Genomic DNA, 21040 nt, shown 5'->3' on the forward strand with positions numbered 1-21040 from the left:
TTTTTTTATAGCATTCACTTTGACACTTGGGGTGATGGCTTTTTGAGATCTATAATAAAACTGAGACCCTGTTGCCTGTATGCTGAAGTCCTCAAGTAGTTTCTTTAGAGGGAGACTCTAAAGATTTTTCTCTCCATTGTGTTTCCCTGGACCCCAGACAAGAAATGACTTCTCCCTTTGTCTGTAGTTAATTCATTATATGAGGGCAGCACAGAGGTGCTCTCTGAAACTGCTCTCAGAACAGTGAATGAGAGTGAGTGATAAGATAAAAGCAAGACTCTAGTTATCTCTGTTAAATTTAATTTGCCTTCCTGCTCTCTCTTGGTTTCAGAAAGAATGAAATGTCATTAGGAGTATATCTCATCTTGACTTCCACTCAAATTAACAGTATTCCGATTAAGGCCGTTTGACGTGCCATATACTTGGGTGAGCATATTAATCATCAGGGCATTCTGTCCTTACCAACACCAGCTATTTCTCTTTAAGACCCGCCTGTGACTTAAACATAAGCTAAAGGATATAAATGGATTTTAGCCGTACTTTTACATCATCTAATTGTTATAATTAACGGCCCTTTCATTGCTTTGAACAGTTAATGGGCTAATGTCTTTTGATAGCCATCAACGTACTAATCCTCAGATAATATCAGCCAATTAACATTTTAAATTACTCTATTGACAACACTATCTTTCAATCTAGATGTTAAAATAACAATGAAGGACAAGACTTGGTCATAGAGTGTAAGTAGGTCTATATATCAGTTCATTTTGAGTTCAGACATCCGTTTTTTTTGTTTTGTTTTTTTTTTAACCCAGGTTTTTTTTAAACAGGTGGGTGAAAACCGGATATGTGTCAGGATATTACATCCATGAATTCATTCTTAAAGGGACAGTAGCCTAATTAAATATTTGTCTGTCATTAATGTTAATTAAATAACAAAATATGTTACATAAATGTATAGTACATGGTAAAAAATAAATAAATAAATAAAATAAAATGGCCATATTGCCCACCACTTGCTCACCCGTCCCGTATTCCACCATGAGAAATCTGGTCACCCTATGCTGTGAAGTATTTTAGAGAATACCATGGTGCTAAAAGTTTGTTAATGCTGTGGTACTTTTAGTACATTTCATTAGAAATGATTACATTTTCATTACAGGTACATGCTGATTAATATGAACACATCACACCAGTCACTGGCTTCCAGTTGCATTTAGAATTGATTTTAAAGTACTGTTACTTGTTTATAAATCACTCAATGGCCTAGGACCTCAATACATTGCAGATATGCTCATAGAATATAAACCTAACAGATCACTCAGATCATCAGGATCAAGTCACTTAGAAATACCAAGGGTTCACTCAAAGCAAGGAGAGTCTGCTTTTAGCTGTTACGCCAGCCGCAGCTGGAACCAGCTTCCAGAAGAGATCAGATGTGCTCCAACAGTAGCCACATTCAAATCCAGACTCAAAACATATCTTTTTTATCTATGCATTTACTGATTGAGCACTGTGCTATGTCCGAACTGTTTGCACTTTATTTTATACGTATTATCTTTTTATTCTTTTCTTTTTCTTGTTTTTATTTCATTTTAAATGCATTTTATATGCTATGTATCATCTTTTATTTCTGACTTTTAATGTATTTTAAATCTTGCTGTCTGGTTGAAAGAGCTGGGAGAATTAGGAAGTAAGCATTTGTTATCCCTGGATGGAGCTCTGACAGAGTTGGTCCAGGAAGATTTGTCTGTAAGGGTACTGTTTAAATGCACAGCTACCTGACAAATATAAATAGTTATCCCTCTGCGTGAGGAAGATCCATTTAGATCCGCTCTGACGGACAACAAAAAACTCCCTGAAACTTCCTAACTCTTCCATCCAGATAGCGAAATTTTCTGTTTTGACTCTTTTTCCATTTCTTATGCGTTCCATTTTTATTATGTATTTGGTTATCCTTTATGTAAAGCACTTTGAATTACCATTGTGTATGAAATGCACTATACAAATAAAATTGCCTTGCCTTGATTAGTTTTTCTAACCATAACTTTTATTTTAGGCTAATTTGTGTATTTCACCTTAAAGAAACGGTTAAATATTTCCTCTGGCAAATGAATTCTCCATTTTTTACAGGATCATACTGCTTCGGAACAACACCCTTCGCATCATTAACTCCAGCCGCTCGGATGAGGGAAGCTACGTGTGCCGCGCAGAAAACCAGTTTGGATCAGCGGAGTTGATTACCATGCTTCTGGTGAAAGGTAAGAGACCCTCATCAGCCCCCACCCCATCAGCCTAACCTCAGCCCGTGGTTAACCACAAGAGCAAACACATCGCCGCCTGACTGAGCCGGATGGAAGAATAGTTCATTTCAGCTTATCAGGCGTGAAGATGTTTGTTTTGCCCACTCAAGAATCTACTCACAGGAGAATCTGCTGTCTCCTAGGACAGCTATTGTTGAGGAGGATGTTCTTTACCAAGAAAACAAATAATAACTTGAGGCATGGGACAGATTGTCTTGATTTTATCACTGTTGGCATTTGTGAGTATTTGTTGAAGGGAACCCTAGAAATACAAAGTTATGTTATGGGCAGAATCACTATTTCATAACGCATTGTAAGGCTGTTTAGTGAGTCTGTGGTAGATCAATCGCAAAGATAACAGACAATGTAAAATGTATAAGGTATGATCACATTAGTGAAATTCTATGGGCTAAAAAGGTCCATTGTCCATGGACAGTAGCATAAGATTCTGTGCGCCATTATTACTACTTTTCTTTTATATTTAGAACAGTTATGAGAACTATAGAGTCTTTATCATCTCTTACCTATTGTTAGAATCCCTCAATTGTCCTCAGTGTGAAAAGATGAATCTCTAAGGCCACGTACACACTGCAGCTAAATTTGGTTGTCAGTTCACCTTTTAGTGCTTAATCGTGTTCTGTACACACACAGTTCAGTAAAATACGGGAATGACAACCGCATTCTACAACCGTATTAACTCCCGAAAAATACAGGTAGTGACAACCGCATTTACAGAAATTCTATGCAGTGTGTACGGAACCGAACTGAACAACTAGTTGTTAATGACGTTTACGTGCACCGGTGTAAAGGGGCGGTCACACTGCACTTTTCGTTCCATTGACTTCCATTCAAACGCATGCGAATGCGTCAGACCGGAAACGCAAGCTCGTGCGAAAAATTCGGCATTTCGCTGCGTTCCAAAGTTAAAGTTTGGTGAACTCTGACCTGTGAATTCGCATCACGTGAAGACGTGCGACCAGTAGAAAATCGATTCGTCACGGCATGACCTCTTGGCTGAATTAAAATAATTATATTTTTTGCAGTAAAGTCGAGTAGGTTCTATAATTTTACATTTTGAATGTATTGCTTTAAGTTATGTGTTGAATTCATGTTTATAAAAAAGATGTTGTAGACCGTGACCTCATATCACGACCATTACAGCATCCGAATAAATTTCGCACGTTCAAAGTCTAGTGTGACCGCGGCTTAACGTGTGTCTCTCATGTACATGCGGTGAATCACAGGGAAAGCACAAGCCTATCCAAATGCTTCATGCTGAAAATCGCGATTCATGTCTGCTCACTTTAATAACTCCTTAAACCCGTTTGCTTTATGAGATGAGCTTAAACAACAAGCTTATAATGAGTCACCATGGCAACACACAAGGGGGGCTCTGTGTGAAACTGGCTATACAAGCATAAACAAAACACGATGCCTCCGTCGACTGTGTTAGTGTGTTTAGTTAAATTGCTGAAAATAATGAGTGTTTTGTCACTTTAATATTACTTTGGTCACGATAATGGATACCAAACATGAGAGATGCCAGAACGTCGCTATGGTTTCCAAGCTGTCAATCATCGCATTTTCGAGAGTGAGTCGTGTTCCGTACACACATGTAACGATAATTTAGGGGATTCACTCCCGCATTTAAAACTTACAGTGTGTACGTGGCCTATATCATACAGTCACTGCTGTAAAGGGTTCAAATATGCAAAAGATGCTGGAAAACTGAAGATTTTGCAGGATCTGAAGGATTTTTTCTGAAGAACGTTGGGCATTTTAACTGCTCAGGACAAACAAGGGACTCATGAACAACGCTGTGAGTCCAGGTAACAGCATTTTTGTCCTGTGGACCATCTTTAATGTAAAATATCCTATTCAGGACATTACTAAATAAAAAATAGCATCCATTTTGTATGATCCATATTATTTTGTTAAAATAATTAACATTTTGCAGATTCTGCAAGGGGTTTGTAAACATTTGAGCATGACTATATGTAGGAATGATTTTAAAAACAGTTCACAAAAATGTGTTTAAAAAAGGCCCATGCAGTGTCAGTATGTTTAACTGTTTGTCTTCTGTTTGTCAAGGTCTGAAATTCTGGAGGATGAACTTGTCTTTCTCAAAAGTCAATTATGAATTTCACTGTAGTTTAATGAGTCACTCGTTCCCCAGATGTTGTGGTGTTTAGTGACTGAGTTGAGAGTTTATGGCATGATGTTCTTATGTGTCATATAATAGTTCTTTTGTTCTGATGACAGAATGATGTTCATGTTTCAGAGCCCATGCGGGTGGAGTTGAGCCCCATCCGGGTGGAGGTGACAGTGGGAGAGAGTGTGGTGCTCAGCTGTAAAGTCACTCATGACCCCTCACTGGACGTGTCCTTCCTCTGGCTGCTCAACAACCAACCGCTCAACACCCAGCAGGAGGGAGGTCACTTTGAGTACATTCAAACAGTAAGTCAATTCACCACAGATGTGCCACTGTGTACTTGTGCTGATCCTATAGGTGAAATATAGATACTGAACTGGCTGTGCGTCAGTTTGGTGGTCATCTGGTTGATATTGTTTAGTGTTTTGTGGATATTAATATTACTTAAACTGCGTTATTGTTGCAAGAAGGCAAGAATGATTACTGATTTATTGTTGCATGGACTGTTGGTATCAGTCAGTATTAGTAGTTTGTAAATTATTGGCATGGATCTGATTTGGCCAAAGAAGCTAATATTTCAACTTTTTAAAATTCAAATTATATATATTTTTTTCCCCCTTCTGATATTTCAGTCAATAATGGCTTTTTTTTTTTATGTATTTACTTACTTATTTGTAAATATATATTTTTAAATGTATTAGGCTGGTTTTAGAAGAAGATGATATCTAAAAATTCTGGCAATTGAAACTACAGGCTCATTGGGACAAAATACCTTGTAAACGTCAAAATGTTTCAGTTTACAAATCATGTACATGGTAAAAGTTGCTCTGAGTTCATTTCAAAGTATTGTGTAAGGAATATGCACACATAAGTCTTCATTAATTGATAATCTGCCCCTAATCATAATTTGTGTGAAGAAGGAATGAAAGTTGTTGGAGTTTTACTGCCACTACTGGTCATTTTAGCTAATAACGGCAGTGAATTGTATGCATAGGTATGTTTTTGTACATTTTAAAAAGTGTAGGTAAAGACACATTTTTTCTTATCAGCATATGTTGGAATTTTTGGTTGTATATCAACTGTAAACATTATCATTTTGTCAATTATTGGCATATACCTCATATGGCTGATATTGGAAATAGGAAATAATAAGAGCTTTTTTCAACTGAAACACAAAACTTTTTTATCATCATTGAAATATTAGTTTTATATCAACATCTCTCAGTATCAGCATTTTGATTTGAACTTAGTTTGGTTGATATTGGCAGCTAATAATATTAGTTATTACCAATTCAAACAGTAAATCACCAATATATATGGTATATCAGTATTGATTAACGATTTTTGAATTATTGGCATCAGGGATGGTGCAGTATACCGGTATTGACGGTAATTAATACTACACGTATAATAATACTGTAAATAATCCGGTGCCAATAACTATCTGGTTGACATTCCAACATGGCGACAAAAAGATGAATTTTTGGGGTAACACTTTAGTATAGGGAACACTTATAAACTATTAACTATGGCTTTTTCCTTCAACAAACTCCTAATGTACTGCTTATTAATAGTTAGTAAGGTAGTTGTTGAGTTTAGGTGTTGGGTAGGAATGTACATAGAATAAGGTCATGCAGAATAAGGCATTAATATGTGCTTATTAAGTACTAATAAATAGCCAATATTCTATTATTTGGACATATGCATGCTTAAAAGCAACTATAGTTAAAAGACCCTAAAATAAAGTGTTACCAATTTTTTTTTAAACATTTTTTCAAGTATTTAACTGCTCATATGGTTTTTGAAAACAGTATCGTAATAACTCTATCTTCAATCTGTTGCTCCTGAACAGATGGAGTCACAGTTACTTATTTTAGAGATGCCACATTGCACCAAATCCTGCTTTAACGGGAGTGAGAATCAATCCAGTGAAAGGTCAGCCAGGACCGTATGTCATCATGATGAAAGACCCGCTGTGAATCACACCATCATGTTTATCAGAGTCTCAGAGGAGCAGCAGCTCCACACACTCTCCGCCCTTCCTGCAGGATTGAGAACACTCCCTGATTACAGCACATCAACAGGCATTCTGCCGCCACAAAATCATCCAATGACGGGATTCCACATGCACATGCTTTTGATTGCTTTGCATTTATTTTAACCACATTTACCGGTTGTAATTTACCAGTGCACACAAATAAACAATGTGAGTAAGCAGCTGATAAAGAAAAAATAAAATAGGCAAAAATAGTGGATTGTATGTAGTACTGGTAAAAAGTTTGGAATAATTAAGATGTTTTTGAAAGAAGTATTTTATGCTCACCAAAGCTACATTTATTTGAACAAAAATACAGTAAAAACAGCAATATTTTTAAGTTAAATGAAATGTATTCCTGTGATGGCAAAGAAGAATTTTTAACAGCCATTACTCCAGTCTTCAGTCACATGATCCTTCACAAATCATTCTAATATGCTGATTTGGTGATTATCAGTTATTATTGGTGCTCAGTTATTAATAATGGTTCTTCTTATTATTAAATGTTGCAAATAGTTTTTGATGCTTAATGTATTTGTGGAAACACTGATACATGTTTTTTTTTTTTTTTTTTCAGGATTCTTTGATTAATAGAATTTTCAAAAGAACAGCATTTGTTTGTAATTGAAAACTTTTGTAACATTGTCTCTGCTGTCACTTTTGATCAATTTAATGTGCTCTTGCTGAATAAAAGTATTGATTTTTATTTTTGGGGGTAAATCTTACCCCAGACTTTTGAATGATATTATATCATGCTTTAAGCAGCAACATTTTCAACATTGATGAAAATAATAAGAGATGATTTCTGAATGATCATTAGACACTGAAGACTGGCGTAATGATGCTGAAAAGTTTTTGCCATCACAGGAATAAATAACATTTTTAAAATATATTTCAATAGAAAACAGTACTTTATATTGCAAGATTATTTCACAATTACTGTTTTTACGGTTTTTTAAATACTGTTTTTGTATTTTTGTTGTGACACAGTCAGAAAGAGATTGTCGTCTTTCAAAAAACTACCCTATAGGTCATTTTTTCTGGCACCATATTACAACCTATATTTACGTTTTAATGTCATGCGCCCTCTAGCTGGCGTAAAAATAATGATAGTGTCATGTTATGTCTGTTGTAATGAAATGGTGTATGACCGTCATTACCAATCAAAATGCATGTTCATTTAAATGCAATGTGTGGACTTTTTACAAGGTCACTTACCCACCATTTTGTCCTATTTCCATTTAACAAAACTCATTTTTTTAATTAACGACTACACCTACCCTTAGTGATTATAGTGCATATACACTTTATGAGTACGTGTTTCCTGGGATCGAACTCACGATCGCATGATCACATGATTGCATATTGTTGTATATTGCAATGCTCTACCAATTGAGTTACGGGAAACCCGAAATATGACGCAGATAAAAGGGTACAATGCATTAAAATGAAAGTGTCCTGTTGTCGATAGGGCGCAAATTTACTAAACGGTCCTATGGGTCGTATTTCAGGGAAGTAACAAACGACCTATGGGCGTATTGGTTGGAGAACATGTTGGTCAGAAATAGTTTTAAAAATGATGCCATTGTTTATAGGTCTTCCTCTATATTTTCAAAAGGCGTTCATTGGGTTGTCAGACACATTAATAGATTATTAGGATTCTGGACAGCTAGTCAACCATTCCTAGAGAACATTCAGCAATTTGATTGCCTAGCTCTGACATATGCCACTTCTTTACTTCTCCATCATGAAGTCACCTCATCTCACGCATGCATTCATGTAACACCTATTACACATGATCACTCCTCAGCTCCAGCTACAGCTGACACAATTAAGTTCAAACTGTCTTGTGTCCTCTCAGTATCAGATTATAGGCATATTAATGTCTTCCTTCTGACTGACAACATCATTTGGCTCCCTTCACAGCAGCACTGAGCACCAAACTGTCACCGTTGAACATTCACTGTGATCTGATGTGGGAAGATACACGAGTCTGGGTTTTAGAGGTTTTATATTCGATTAGCCCACAATGGGTTTAATTGCTAATTGGCACAGCAGCTAACTGGGGGTTTGGGTTGTTTAGTGAATAATTCATGTAAAATTAGCTGATTAAATCGTCCATTTATTGTTCCTTTTTGCACTAAATTAGCCGGTGCTTTCATCCAAATCAACATGCAAATGAGATTAAAAGATTTTTAATTCTACTTGATAATTTTCAAATTCAGATGGCAATTCTTTATCCTGTTTATTACCTCAATTCAAATACAGGAATTGTACTGAAAATAAACTCAACCTTCACTGCTGTATAAAGTTCCAAATGTCCTCTGAAATTGGATTAAACTAGTAGAGATTTTTTTTTTTTTTTTTTTAATAGGTAGAGTTGAATGAGTTGTATAGAAGGACTCAACTGATGTTCATTCCACCATCGAGGTGCATTAACAGATCTATTCACATTAGTCATATAAACGGAATTATTTATTTTTGCATGTTGTTCTCATGTTGCCTTTAGCTTAATGAATACTTAATGAGACACTTATACCATAGAATCTTGCCTGTTCAGCAAACACACCCGCAGTAGGCACAGTTTACTAGAATATTCATAGCACATTTTCATTTGAAAAAGAGAGTATAATGTTAAAAAGAGAGAGAGTTTGTGGATAGTGGAGGTTATTGTCTACTCTTGCTTTTTTCTTAATCATTAGACAGAACCAGAAAGAAAGAGAGATGTATTTTCTTTTAATGCAGTAGGCATTTTCGTGAATACAGTACATTCTGGTGTCCCATTATTTCTTGCTTAGAGGCATAAATCTCATGTTCTTTTGTTGTACAAACTTTTAAACATGTTTTATAGACTCTAATGAGAGTTAGGTGACATGTAAGTGCAACATTACTTATAATACACAGAATATCTAAAGGGGAACATCGAGATAAAGTGTAACCTGGCATTATACACTTTATTTCAATAATCCTTTTTAGACATTCTACTAACTCTAAGTAACTTTGCAACTCAACTAACTCACATTAAAGTATTAGTAGACTTGTTAGGTTAGTGTTATGGTTAGACACATTAACCTGTGTCTGAGACATGAGCAATTGTCCAGATCACTAGTAGTTCTTGAACATTGTTTTATGTGGCCATAAAATGCATCTGAATTACTTGAGTATTATCTAGTCACTTATGGTCTAATGGACTAATGGTCTGAATCATTACTAGTTCTTGAAGAGTGACTATAGTAGGAAACACTTGAGTAATTAGGGATGCATTTTATGACCACGTTCAGAATAAAGGTCAGAAATTGCCATGTGTTTTTTCGTATTCTTCATCCTAAAAATTCCTCACAGAAACCTTGCACACTGAGTCCGATGCGTATTAATTAATCCGTTGCGGGGAAAAAATGAGCAAAACAATACAAAATTAAGTCTTCAAGCAGTGAGGATGATTTTGTTGTCCTCTCCCTTCTTAAAAAGAGAAAAAGAAAGAGGAAAGATCCTAGTCTCAGCCTCAGATGTCTGATGCATATGGCACACTTAACTGGAAACACTTCAGGAGTTTTGAAGTTGTCATCTGGTTGATTGAATTTCTACAGGATGTCCGGGAGACGTGTGTGTTGCGTTCTTTAATGGTCCGCCTGGAAACAAATGCCGTGATGCCAAACACAGGAAGAAGAACACTGTTGTGTTTGAGCTTACCAAGATCAGCTAAATGCTGGATTGTCAAATGTATGTAAAGTTCGCAGCTCCATTGTTGCAGTAAACTTGCACAACTTTATTGAATGAATAATTTATTAGATGTACGCCGGTCTGTTATTGTATTGACATCAACTTTGCATGACGCGGAACAAAAACTGTCAATTGTGTTGCATGTCAGTCAAACATCCTGTTGGGTGGTCCTTGGCTAATGAGTCCAGACCTTCTGCCGCCAGTCTGAAGGTTTGGCTACGCGAGACTAGGGGTGCTTCTCAATTCTTATTTGTGCATCCTCGTTTCCTTTCCTCGCGTCTTAGCTCCACCTCTTCAGGATGCGAGGGAAGGACGCAAGGAAAAGATGCGAGGACGTAGGAATTGAATCAAGTGAAATGATATATCCTCACTCCCTTTAGCGTCACTTCAAAGTGTCATCAGCTGCACTTCAGGGACCTATCCATATGTTAATAAAGTTTGGTTATTTTAAAAAAATATAATAAATATTAATAAAGCAAGATGCCCCATTGAAATATATGAGGTATAAAGTTTATTTAAATTGTAAAAGTAAAGCATACATTTATATTATTGTGACAGATATGAAGGGGGAGGAGAATTTATACGTGCGTCACGTTTCTCGATGAAAAGGCTTCCGCAAAGGATGCACCTGTGTATCCTCGCTCATGACTCCTCGGGAAGCCTCCTCACTCCTCGATCCTTGCCTCCTCGCGGTGCAATTAGAGAATTGAGATATCCTTCAAGATGTCTGAGCTCGATCGTTTTCCGGGTCATAGGATGGAGGACGGAGGAGCGAGGAGATGAAGAGGGATATTGAGAAGCACCCTAGGTCCATCTAATCCTGAGACTGCGTAGAGAGGAAGGAGAGTTCCACCTCCTCATCAAGGAGCTGTGGGATTATCCCAAGCGATTCAAAGTTTGCTTCAGGATGTCAGTGGCTCAAGTTGATGCTTTGCTAGCAATACTGGAGCCACATTTTAAAAAAAAAGACCACCAATATATATGTATTCCACGCTTTGTTTGTCATACAGTGCTTTGTGCTGCGAGGCGAAGTGGATGAACTTGTCAGACGCCATCCTGGATTTTGGCGTTCGCTTGTACGGTGGCTCTGAATTGTCAAAGCACCTCTCAAAATGCTTGATACGGATGCGGAAAACACAGAAAATTTAACTAGATCTGAATTTATTTCGGGCTCGGTGTGCAAAGACCTTAAAAAGACACAATGCTCATGTTTCAGACACAGGTTAATGTTGTGATTAGTAATTAATTGGTAATTCTTTATAATTTGTCATAGTTAATTATGAGTTCTTAATGAGGCCAATATCATTATTGATTTCCTAATATTGGACTATCTTCATCCTAAATTTACTGTTTCTTACTGATTAGTTTGTCTTGTTTCTATATTAGTTAACACTATAGCTGAAGTGTTAATGTAGTACTACTCATCAAATACTGTAGTTTTGTTTTCTGTATGCCAAATAAAACCATTTTATCCAGAATATTCCTCACAGGCAACACATATTCATTGAGACAGTACATGGCAGACAGTGGTGCAGCACCCAGCTGTCTGATTCATGTGCTGTAATTTTAATCAGCCCCTGTACTAAAGAGCTGCCTGTAGACCTTGAATTATTCGCAGTCTCGCCTGGGGCGTTTCTCATTTCCAGAGAAGAGCAGATTGAGAAAAGTAATGGCGCGCGTGCTCTTAAACCGAACAGGAATCTCTTAATCCACACAAGCCAATAGAGGCTATAGCAGCAGCCCATTGCTCAGGTGTCAAGTACTGCATGGAGGTCTATTTCTCTCTTTATCTCACTCCTCTGTTTCCCTTTGTGCTTTCTATTTTTTCCTCCATTTAGCAGTCCTCCACAGCAGACCTGATGATCAGAAGCATCCTCCTGAAGCATGCTGGGAAATATGGCTGCCGTGCTCAGACGAGTGCGGACAGTGTACTTGCAGAAGCTGAGCTGCTAGTAAGAGGTGAGTAGACTAGCGAAGAAAGAAATGTGCCTTTTATAAATTGCAGTTCATTATGAAAATTGATTACAGCATCTTTACAAACAACATGAAATCAAACTGACCCTGTTGACTTTCTGAATAAATTGTCCCTGTTTTTATTATGCATGATTCATGATTTATTACTCTGCATTTTTTTAAAAAAGAAACAGGTGTTTGTTTGCAGAATATTTTATACTCCAATTCTGAAATAGTTTCTTTTCGGCTAAAATAACCAAGGTTGTGTGAATATTGCACAGAACTTTTTAAATAAATATATATATATATATATATATATATATATATATATATATATATATATATATATATAACTTTTTATATATTACATAAACTATTAAACAGTTCAATCAAATCATTATAAATAAAAGACCCACCCTTCAGTATTTCCTATGAATGAATTAGCTAGCATATGTCAAAAATATGTTAAGGACAAATGACAAAGTGACATTAAGGACAACTGTTATTGATAAATGAAATGAAAAACAAAATTTTATTAGATAAACTAAATTTGTTTTCATATTTTTTATATATATATATATATATATATATATATATATATATATATATATATATATATATATATATATAAAAATGTGACAATTTTCTCCACCTCTAATATAATTTTTAAGAATCAAGATTACATGGTTGGGGAAAAATTATGTACACTCACCAGCCACCTTGCTAAAATCAGGTTAGACCCCCTTTTGCCTTCAGAACTGCCTTAATTCTTCATAGCATAGATTAAACAAGGTGCTGGAAACATTCCTCAGAGATTTTGATTCATATTGTGAATCTCCTGTTCCACAACATCCCAAAGGTGCTCTATTGGATTGAGATCTGGTGACTCTGTAGGCCATTTGAGTATAGTGAACTCATTGTCATGTTCAGGAAACCAGTTTGAGATGATTTGAGCTTTATGACATGGCGCGTTATCCTGCTGGAAGTAGTAGCCATTAGAAGATTGGTAGACTGTGGTCATAGATAGGGTCAGCAACAATACTCAGGTAGGCTGTGGCATTTATACGATGCTCAATTGGTCCTAAGGAGCCTAAAGTGTGCCAAGAAAATTTCCCCCACACCATTACATCACCACCACCTTGAACCATTGATTCAATGCAGGATGGATCCATACTTTTGTGTCGTTTACGCCAAATTCTGACTCCGCCATCTGAATGTCGCAACAGTAATCGAGACTCAACACACCAATGTTTTTCCAATCTTCTATTGGGCTATTTTGGTAAGCCCGTGCAAATTGTAGCCTCAGGTTTCTGTTCCCAGCTGACAGGATGTGGTCTTCTGCTGCTGTAGTCCATCTGCTTCAAGGTTCAACTTCAAGGTGCTTTCAGAGATGCTCTTCTGTAGATCTTGTTTAGTTATTTGACTTACTGTTGCCTTTCTATCAGCTCGAACCAGTCAGGCCATTCTCCTCTGACCTCTGGCATTAACAAGGCATCTTGACCCACAGAACTGCTGCTCACTGAATATTTTCTCTTTTTCAGATCATTCTCCGTAAACCCTAGACATGATTGTGTGTGAAAATCCCAGTAGATCAGCAGTTTCTGAAATACTCAGATCAGCCCATCTGCCACCAACAACCATGCCACATTTAAAGTCACTTAAATCTTCAGCAGATCATCTTGACCATGTCTTCATGCCTAAATGCATTGAGTTGCTGCCATGCGATTGGCTGATTATATATTTGCGCTAACAAGCAGTTGAACAGGTGTACCTAATAAAGTGGCCAGTGAGTGTGTATATAAAAAAATAACATTACTCCCTACTTTCTCTATCAGTCAAATCCAGATAAATAACTATATTGTTTCCTAAAATAATTTTTTAGATTGTAAGAAATTAAGGTTGATTGCGACCACTAGGTAAGTATGCCAAATATAATGTTTATAACTGTATGTTAAAACTGACTAGAAATCGAAAATCACTTGATTATTATACAAATAAAAAAGCTTTCATGGTCTTTCAGTGAAAATGTACAAATTTTCTGTCTCTAAAACTGGTATTCAACCAGCGGGCCTTAGCAAACTTTCAAGGGGGCCACAGGATGACTTGATTATTTAATTAACATCTTACAAGAACGTGCAGCTTCATATTTAATTAACAGCTTGGTAATTAACAATGATCACAGCGATGACTACTAGATGCTATTCCTGCGCAAAATCTCACTTCCTTCTCTCCCCACAGCTATTTGATGTGTACAATTCCTATATAAACAAACAGTCATTAGCCTATCCGTGCTTTAAACATTGTTGGCCTAAAAGAAATGTGTTGTCTGCCCTACTGGACCTTCAGCCACGTGTGTTCATGATGCTAGCCGCTTCGCTTCCACATGTGAACTGCTTCCTCTTAGACAAGAAAACCCTTTTGTGGTCTACATCCAGACGTAAAACAGAAACCCGTAACGCTGCTGCCATGGTGTCGCGCCATGCATATTAATATCCTCGAATGCAAAGGCACCATTCAGTGCAACCTTTTAACACATCCCCTTTCAAATCGCACAGAACATTGACTTTCATTGGCCGAAGCAGCTGTCAGCCTCTCTGTTACAACTCTTTCCTCTTGAGCCAGTCGCTGTTTCTGCTCACACAGATTACATTTACTGAGGAGGCTGAGGAGCATATATAAAAACAGTTTAAGAAATAAAAACGTTTCACAATTCAACCATGCCTAAGAGGACTGGCGCACCACCCATAATAGACAGAAAGAGGAAAGAGAGCAGGTTTTTAATCAGTTTGAAATCCTTGCCGAGAGATATGTGTCATCCAAGATCCTTCCATGGAATTTGCAAGTTCACTTGTTTGTTTGATTAGAGATTGAGTGGTGTTTGAACTCCACATGTATACACATGTACAGTGTTTCTCATCATTTGTGTGTGTTAATTAAGACTAACATGTTTACATTTAGGGCGTGTTCACACTTGGCAGGTTTGGTTTGATTAAAACGAACTCTGGTGCAATTGTTCTGTTCTTTTGAATAAATTGAATGCTGCCATCCGAACCTTGGTGGCCCCTGAACGGAATCCGGGACCTCTCAGTTTTTGACTGTTTGTGTTCTGGTACCTGTTTGTGCGGATCCAGTATCTCTCGTCAGAAGAGGTGTTATGGACTAATTGTGGATTTGAGTACATGGCATTCTTTTAATCACTTGTTCTGTACACATTCCAGGACCTGTGGCTGCTATGCCCTTTGTGTTCTGGCACCTTCCAATTTACAAATTTAGCACTGGGTACAGGTGTCGGAAATGCCGTCGCCTTGCAGCAAATCTTCACTTGTATGTGTGATGGAGGAATTCTTGCTGCTGTTTTGACTCCTTTATACAATTTATAAGCTTTTTGTGAGTTCTCAGCTGGTAATAATACCATCATATGTATATATGTATGGTAGCGCATTTAACCCAGCGCCCAGTGTTGTTTTGAATGTTCGGTAAGTTTTGTTGCAAAATATACGTCATAATAACAGATTAAAAGCAGGACTAAATGTATACTTTTCTTTTTTGGTCTGGACCAAAAGAGCCAAGACAACCGAACTACAAGTGTGTACACACCCTGATTGACACACCGTTCTTCACTGTTGTCGTTCCTCCTTTTATCCTTCTGGAGCTCCTCCGTGAGGAACTGGAGGCCGGTATGGCGCACAGGTGATGCTCATTAGCACTCGCATCAGCTCCGTTCCCATGGCTCTTGACCGCGCCCTGCTTGCCACATTCCCCCATTGCCCCTCGCAGGCCGGGGTATACCCTCTAGACTGCGCTCTACTAACCCAAGTCACAGCGGCAGCAGCACCTGGGGTTAAGGACAGATGAGGCAAGAGAAAAGGAGACAGAAGAATGAAGAGAGACAGAGATGAAAGAGAAGAAAAGAAAAAAATCTTGGTTCGGTTCCCTGACACACTGCCACTAGGTCCTCAACCAGCCAGGAGGCTCTCACTCGTGATGGCATGCTATGTTACTGGACACTCCCTGGTGGACGGCTTGATACTCCTCTGCCTCCAGGCGGATGGCATGGCTCCTTTGGTTTCGGACAGCCAGCAGCTCCTCCCCCGTTCCCTACTCCTCCCCTTTCATGGCGCATGGCATCAGGCTCCGGCCTCAGCAAACTCCTCTGACTCCTCTGCTAACTCTCGGATCGCAGACACCCGTCCTCAATCCAGGAGTACGGCAGCAAGCTCTCCGTCCCACCTGTTGCTCAATCGCTTGAGCATGACCACCTCAGGCAGCCACTGGCGTTCTCCGCTACTTCATGCTGCCCAACCTCCTCAGCACCCTTTTAGCAGCGAGGGCTCTCCGACTGCGTGTCCCTCCTTCCTCCCAGGTTTCGGCACCAATGTAATGAGGTTTAATGTCTCAGGGAAGGAGGAGGCGGGAACCTGTGAACGTTCAACAAACTTTAATCATAAATAAACAAACAACCAAAACGAAAGTAAAGCGGCAGCCTCTCACAAAACACAAAACAACAACAAAGTCCAGGCCTGGTCCTCTCTCGTCCTTCAATGTCTTCGCTCCTCCTTTTATCCTCCCGAAGCTCCTCTGTGAGAAATTCAAGGCCGTTAGCACTCCCGTCACCGGCTTTGCTCCGTTCCCAAGGCTCTCGGCCCCGCCCTGCTTGCCACATCTACAATAATCTGGATATATTTGAAAATGGTAATTTCATTTTAAAACACTCTCCGTCCACACAAACGATTCTCGTCCACACAGAAACATCAGAAAATGCTTAAATCATCTTACTGTGCATACGTAAAACTAGGGCTGCACGATATATCGGACGATATGAAAAATAACATTGAACTTGAATGCGATTATCGCTTAAACGTGATTCTTAGTGCGATTATGAAATCGCAAAGGCTGCGATTACTTTTTTTATGCGCAGCTTGTCAATGAAGTATGGTTTCAAATGCTAATCCATCTGAAAGCACAGCAAGTTTGAGTTGCTTGTAATGTACATTTGAAAAAGCAACACGCGTCAAACGTCTTTTCAGACAAGCATTTATTAACATCTTGTCCAACAAAAGACAACATTTAATAACATGTTTTTACTCTAAACTCACTTCATAATGACAGTTGAGCGTCCTTCTGTGAGATGATGTGGCTTCTTACACAGAATAAGGCAGTCGTGTGTTTATTAGTCATGTTTAATTAATCATAGTGTTTCAATCTTCTGTTTATTCAGCTACAGCGACATGATGCGTGTTATCTTCTTCTGCTGCTGGGCAAATTTTGAGTTTCTGCTCAAGAGCGTCCTCTGGCTTTCAGATGGAGAAGCATTTACTACTGATCACAGAGCCGTAAAGCTCTGACAAGCCACGTATTAAATAATCGCAGCCTTTGCCATATCGCATGCGATTTTATCGCGATAAATCATGCAGCCCAACGTAAAATATATTAAAATCTCACTGAGATGATACAGACACCAGACATAAGAAAGTTTTCACATTATTCTACTGGCACGATCATTTAATTAACCAAATATCTCAGCACTTACTGGTATGTCCAGGTTGCACTCATTTCATGCATGGTCTAAAACACAATTTCCCTCATGTTTTGCTGAAGGACAGCAATTGCAAGTAAATTTTCAGCTTTGCAGAAATGTAATATTAAGATTGTACAAAATAAAACATTTATATTTAGCAACACTGTATTAACCATAGATATCTGTAGGTACAATATGTGTCACATGACCAAACATAAGTCATCACTTTCGAATACCTCCATTTTCACAGTCCACAGAGCAATGCGAAAATGGGGTTTTAAATTGATCCACGTTGGATCCATCATCTACAAAATGCTCTCAGGACAAAAATGCTGTTTCATTGTGGACGGAAGGCCAAAACAGAGAGAAAAAGATGTATTTTTAAATGCATCTGGATTGAGACATTGCATGTAAATAGGAGGTAAATGCCTCTTAAGTGTTCAGAATCATGGTCCAACCAATCAATGGATAATCAAGAGGAAGAAGGCTAGATACTATTGTTAAACACTAGAAGACTTAATCAAAAGGTAAAAATGTGGGAAAGTCTCGTAAACATATCTTTTATTTTAGTGTGACTGACTCAGTGGCATTTTTTTTCTAGGCCCTCCTGGACCTCCTGGAGTGGTGATTGTAGAGGAGATCACGGATACCACAGCGACGTTGTCATGGAGCCACGGTGTTGACAACCACAGTCCAATTACCACCTACAATGTACAGGCACGTAGCCCTGTCTCTCTGGGCTGGCAAACTGTGAAAACCGGTAATCATTTCCATACATGTTAATGTCAAAGTGTATGTTGTGTGTGTTTGAGTGATGCAAATGACCCGAGCAATTCAAATCACAATCAAATGCTATTGGAATATCCTAATCTCATTAGGTTGCATATAAAAGTTTTAATGATCAGTGACTCTTCAAATACTCAAGTACTTCTACATTTCTTGTTATATAAGATCTCACTCAAAATTTTTGGTTTTCAGCATACAAGTGTGAACTGCTAACAGTGTCTCTGAATGCAGACTCAAGCTCTGGGAGTTGACTTTTCCTCCCATCTGTTTGTAAGGATGTGTGGATAGAGCCCAATGGGCCTCTATTAAATGTCTGTTGTGCTTTTTTAAATGTCAGTGGCTGAAATCTAATGGCAAATTAATTTGAAGGTCAGTAGTAGGATACCTTTCAGAAACACTTTATAAGTATACAGTAATAAAGTACTTACAAATCATTTATAAACTATTAGTTATAGTATATCTAAATTGTATTCTCTATATTGTTAATACATTATGTAACGCTTTATTTTAAGGGTCCATAATCATGTGGTAGTTAAGCAATACCACACCAGTAGTTAATAATTAACTGAAAATATAGTAAAGGAATATTATGCATTATTTATGCGGTAGTTAAGCATGAACACACCAGAAATTTTCTTTAGTAGTACTGTATTACTTAGCCATAATTACTGGCTTATTCCAGTGAATAAACTTGAACATCACTCAATGAGTGCCATACAAATCAATAATTATACTTTTCACTTTAGATATATACTTCAAAAGCATTTAATGCACAGCTAGCCATGGATTATCCTTAGATATTATTTTAATTACAGAGACAGTGAACAAAGAACTTGTCTATTAATGTATTAACAATGTAGAGACTACTGTTCATGAATTATGAATTAACTATAAACTAATAGTTCAGTGGGAACTGGTTCATATTTCATCCTAAAATCAAAAGAAAAACAATTACACAATGAACATGAATAACACAACATCTTTCTACAAAATGTTTTATAAAATCTAGAGATATTCGTGACATGCTTTTTAAGTTCACCCAATTATCCAGCTCTTTTTTAGTAATTTGTCAGATAATGTGTTACATAAATATGACCCTCGCTATATTTTTCCATCACTATCAGGAGTTAAATGGTTTTATGTTGGGTACCTTGACTGTAATACTGCTTGTAATTATCTGCTATTATCCAAAGACAACAGCTTTTTATGTCATCTGTTCAAACATTAGCAGTCCAACTTTAGATAATAGCAAAGTTTTATGGACTTTTGTTTGTCTTGATATGGATGAATTGTTCTTTTCAGAATAAACATTCCACACGGATGAAAGTAAGAGAGATAAGGCACAATTAGTGTGCACACAATGCTTTATGTGCTGAACCTATTCAGATTAGAACAAGGAGGCAAAGATGAAAATGTTTACTTTGGAGTGTTTAAACACTGTTAGCAGCACTTCATGTTCTTTACTGTGCCTTCCTCTAGAAATAGACTAGGCTTAAAGGGGCGTTCATGCTGACAAAGTATCCAGAAGTCATTCATTTCCAATAAGCAATTTGAGGCTATATGAGCAACAAAGACCCTTGGGGATGAAACAAACTAGCAGAGTTTGTGGTGTAGAGTTTAGACAGCCTGTTCAGACTAGCATACTACTTTACATTCACTCAATTCACATTTAAAGGATTAGTTCACTTTTAAATAAACTTTTGCTGATAATTTACTCACCCCCATGTCATCCAAGATGTCCATGCCTTTCTTTCTTCAGTCGAAAAGAAATTAAGGTTTTTGATGTAAACATTCTAGGATTTTTCTCCATATCATTCATTTCAATGGGCACCAAACGGCTGAAGGTCCAAATGGCAGCTTCAGTGCAGCTTCAAAGGGCTTTAAACGACACCAGACGATACCAGACGATGAATAAGGGTCTTATCTAGCGAAACGATCGGTCATTTAAAAAATTTTTTTTTAAAGTTTAAGTTTTATAAGCACAAATGCTGGCTTTGCTCTTTTCTCCGATGCGCGTTCGTGACGTCACGTAATACGCAATTACGTTGAAAAGGTCACGGTTGACGTAAGCATAGCAACCACAGTTTCATTCGCTCAGGATTGTGTATAGGAAATCTATGAAAAGTCACAAATTTTTGTCCTGACAAAAAATTTCTTTTAGGCTTTCTAATATTAAAACACCCAGGATATGCACACCTTTCAAGCGTGAGTTTAAAATATTCTAACTGACCGCCAGAGTGAGTTTTTTTAAGGCGACCCTTATTTTAGAAAGTTTGCCCTTACTGTTTCCATGGCGACGCGTGCATGTCAGGAGCGCTGAACGTAGCCACAATAACACTGTATGAGAGATGGATCAATATTATTTTGTTTTTCCTTTTTTATTTAAAATATTCGCAAACTTGCTTACATGTCTTCAACTATATGATATTCCGATTCTCAAATATGTGTGAGTGAGCGTGTTTTGTCGTTTAAAAACCTTTATAAATGATCTTTATCTTGATCTATAATGCGAGATGGGCGCCGCCATCTTAGTTTGCACTGCAGTTCACAGAGTTCTGTCAGTCTGATTTACA

The 21040-nt window shown here is 37.6% G+C and overlaps 1 protein-coding gene across 8 annotated transcripts in view; it reads left to right on the plus strand.

The window, feature by feature from the left end:
* Positions 1–21040, plus strand: part of cntn5 (contactin 5) — a 405703-nt gene that overhangs the window by 348107 nt on the left and 36556 nt on the right. For 7 of the 8 annotated variants that reach the window (XM_048168025.1, XM_048168028.1, XM_048168026.1 and 4 more), the window contains 4 exons: positions 2134–2261; positions 4585–4760; positions 12049–12169; positions 18283–18441. In XM_048168025.1, coding sequence (XP_048023982.1) covers positions 2134–2261; positions 4585–4760; positions 12049–12169; positions 18283–18441 — 584 coding nt within the window. The remainder of the gene's footprint in view (positions 1–2133; positions 2262–4584; positions 4761–12048; positions 12170–18282; positions 18442–21040) is intronic. The other variant, XM_048168027.1, reaches the window with a different exon arrangement.

The sequence above is a fragment of the Megalobrama amblycephala genome, linkage group LG19 (assembly GCF_018812025.1).
Source record: "Megalobrama amblycephala isolate DHTTF-2021 linkage group LG19, ASM1881202v1, whole genome shotgun sequence".
Lineage (NCBI taxonomy): Eukaryota > Metazoa > Chordata > Actinopteri > Cypriniformes > Xenocyprididae > Megalobrama > Megalobrama amblycephala.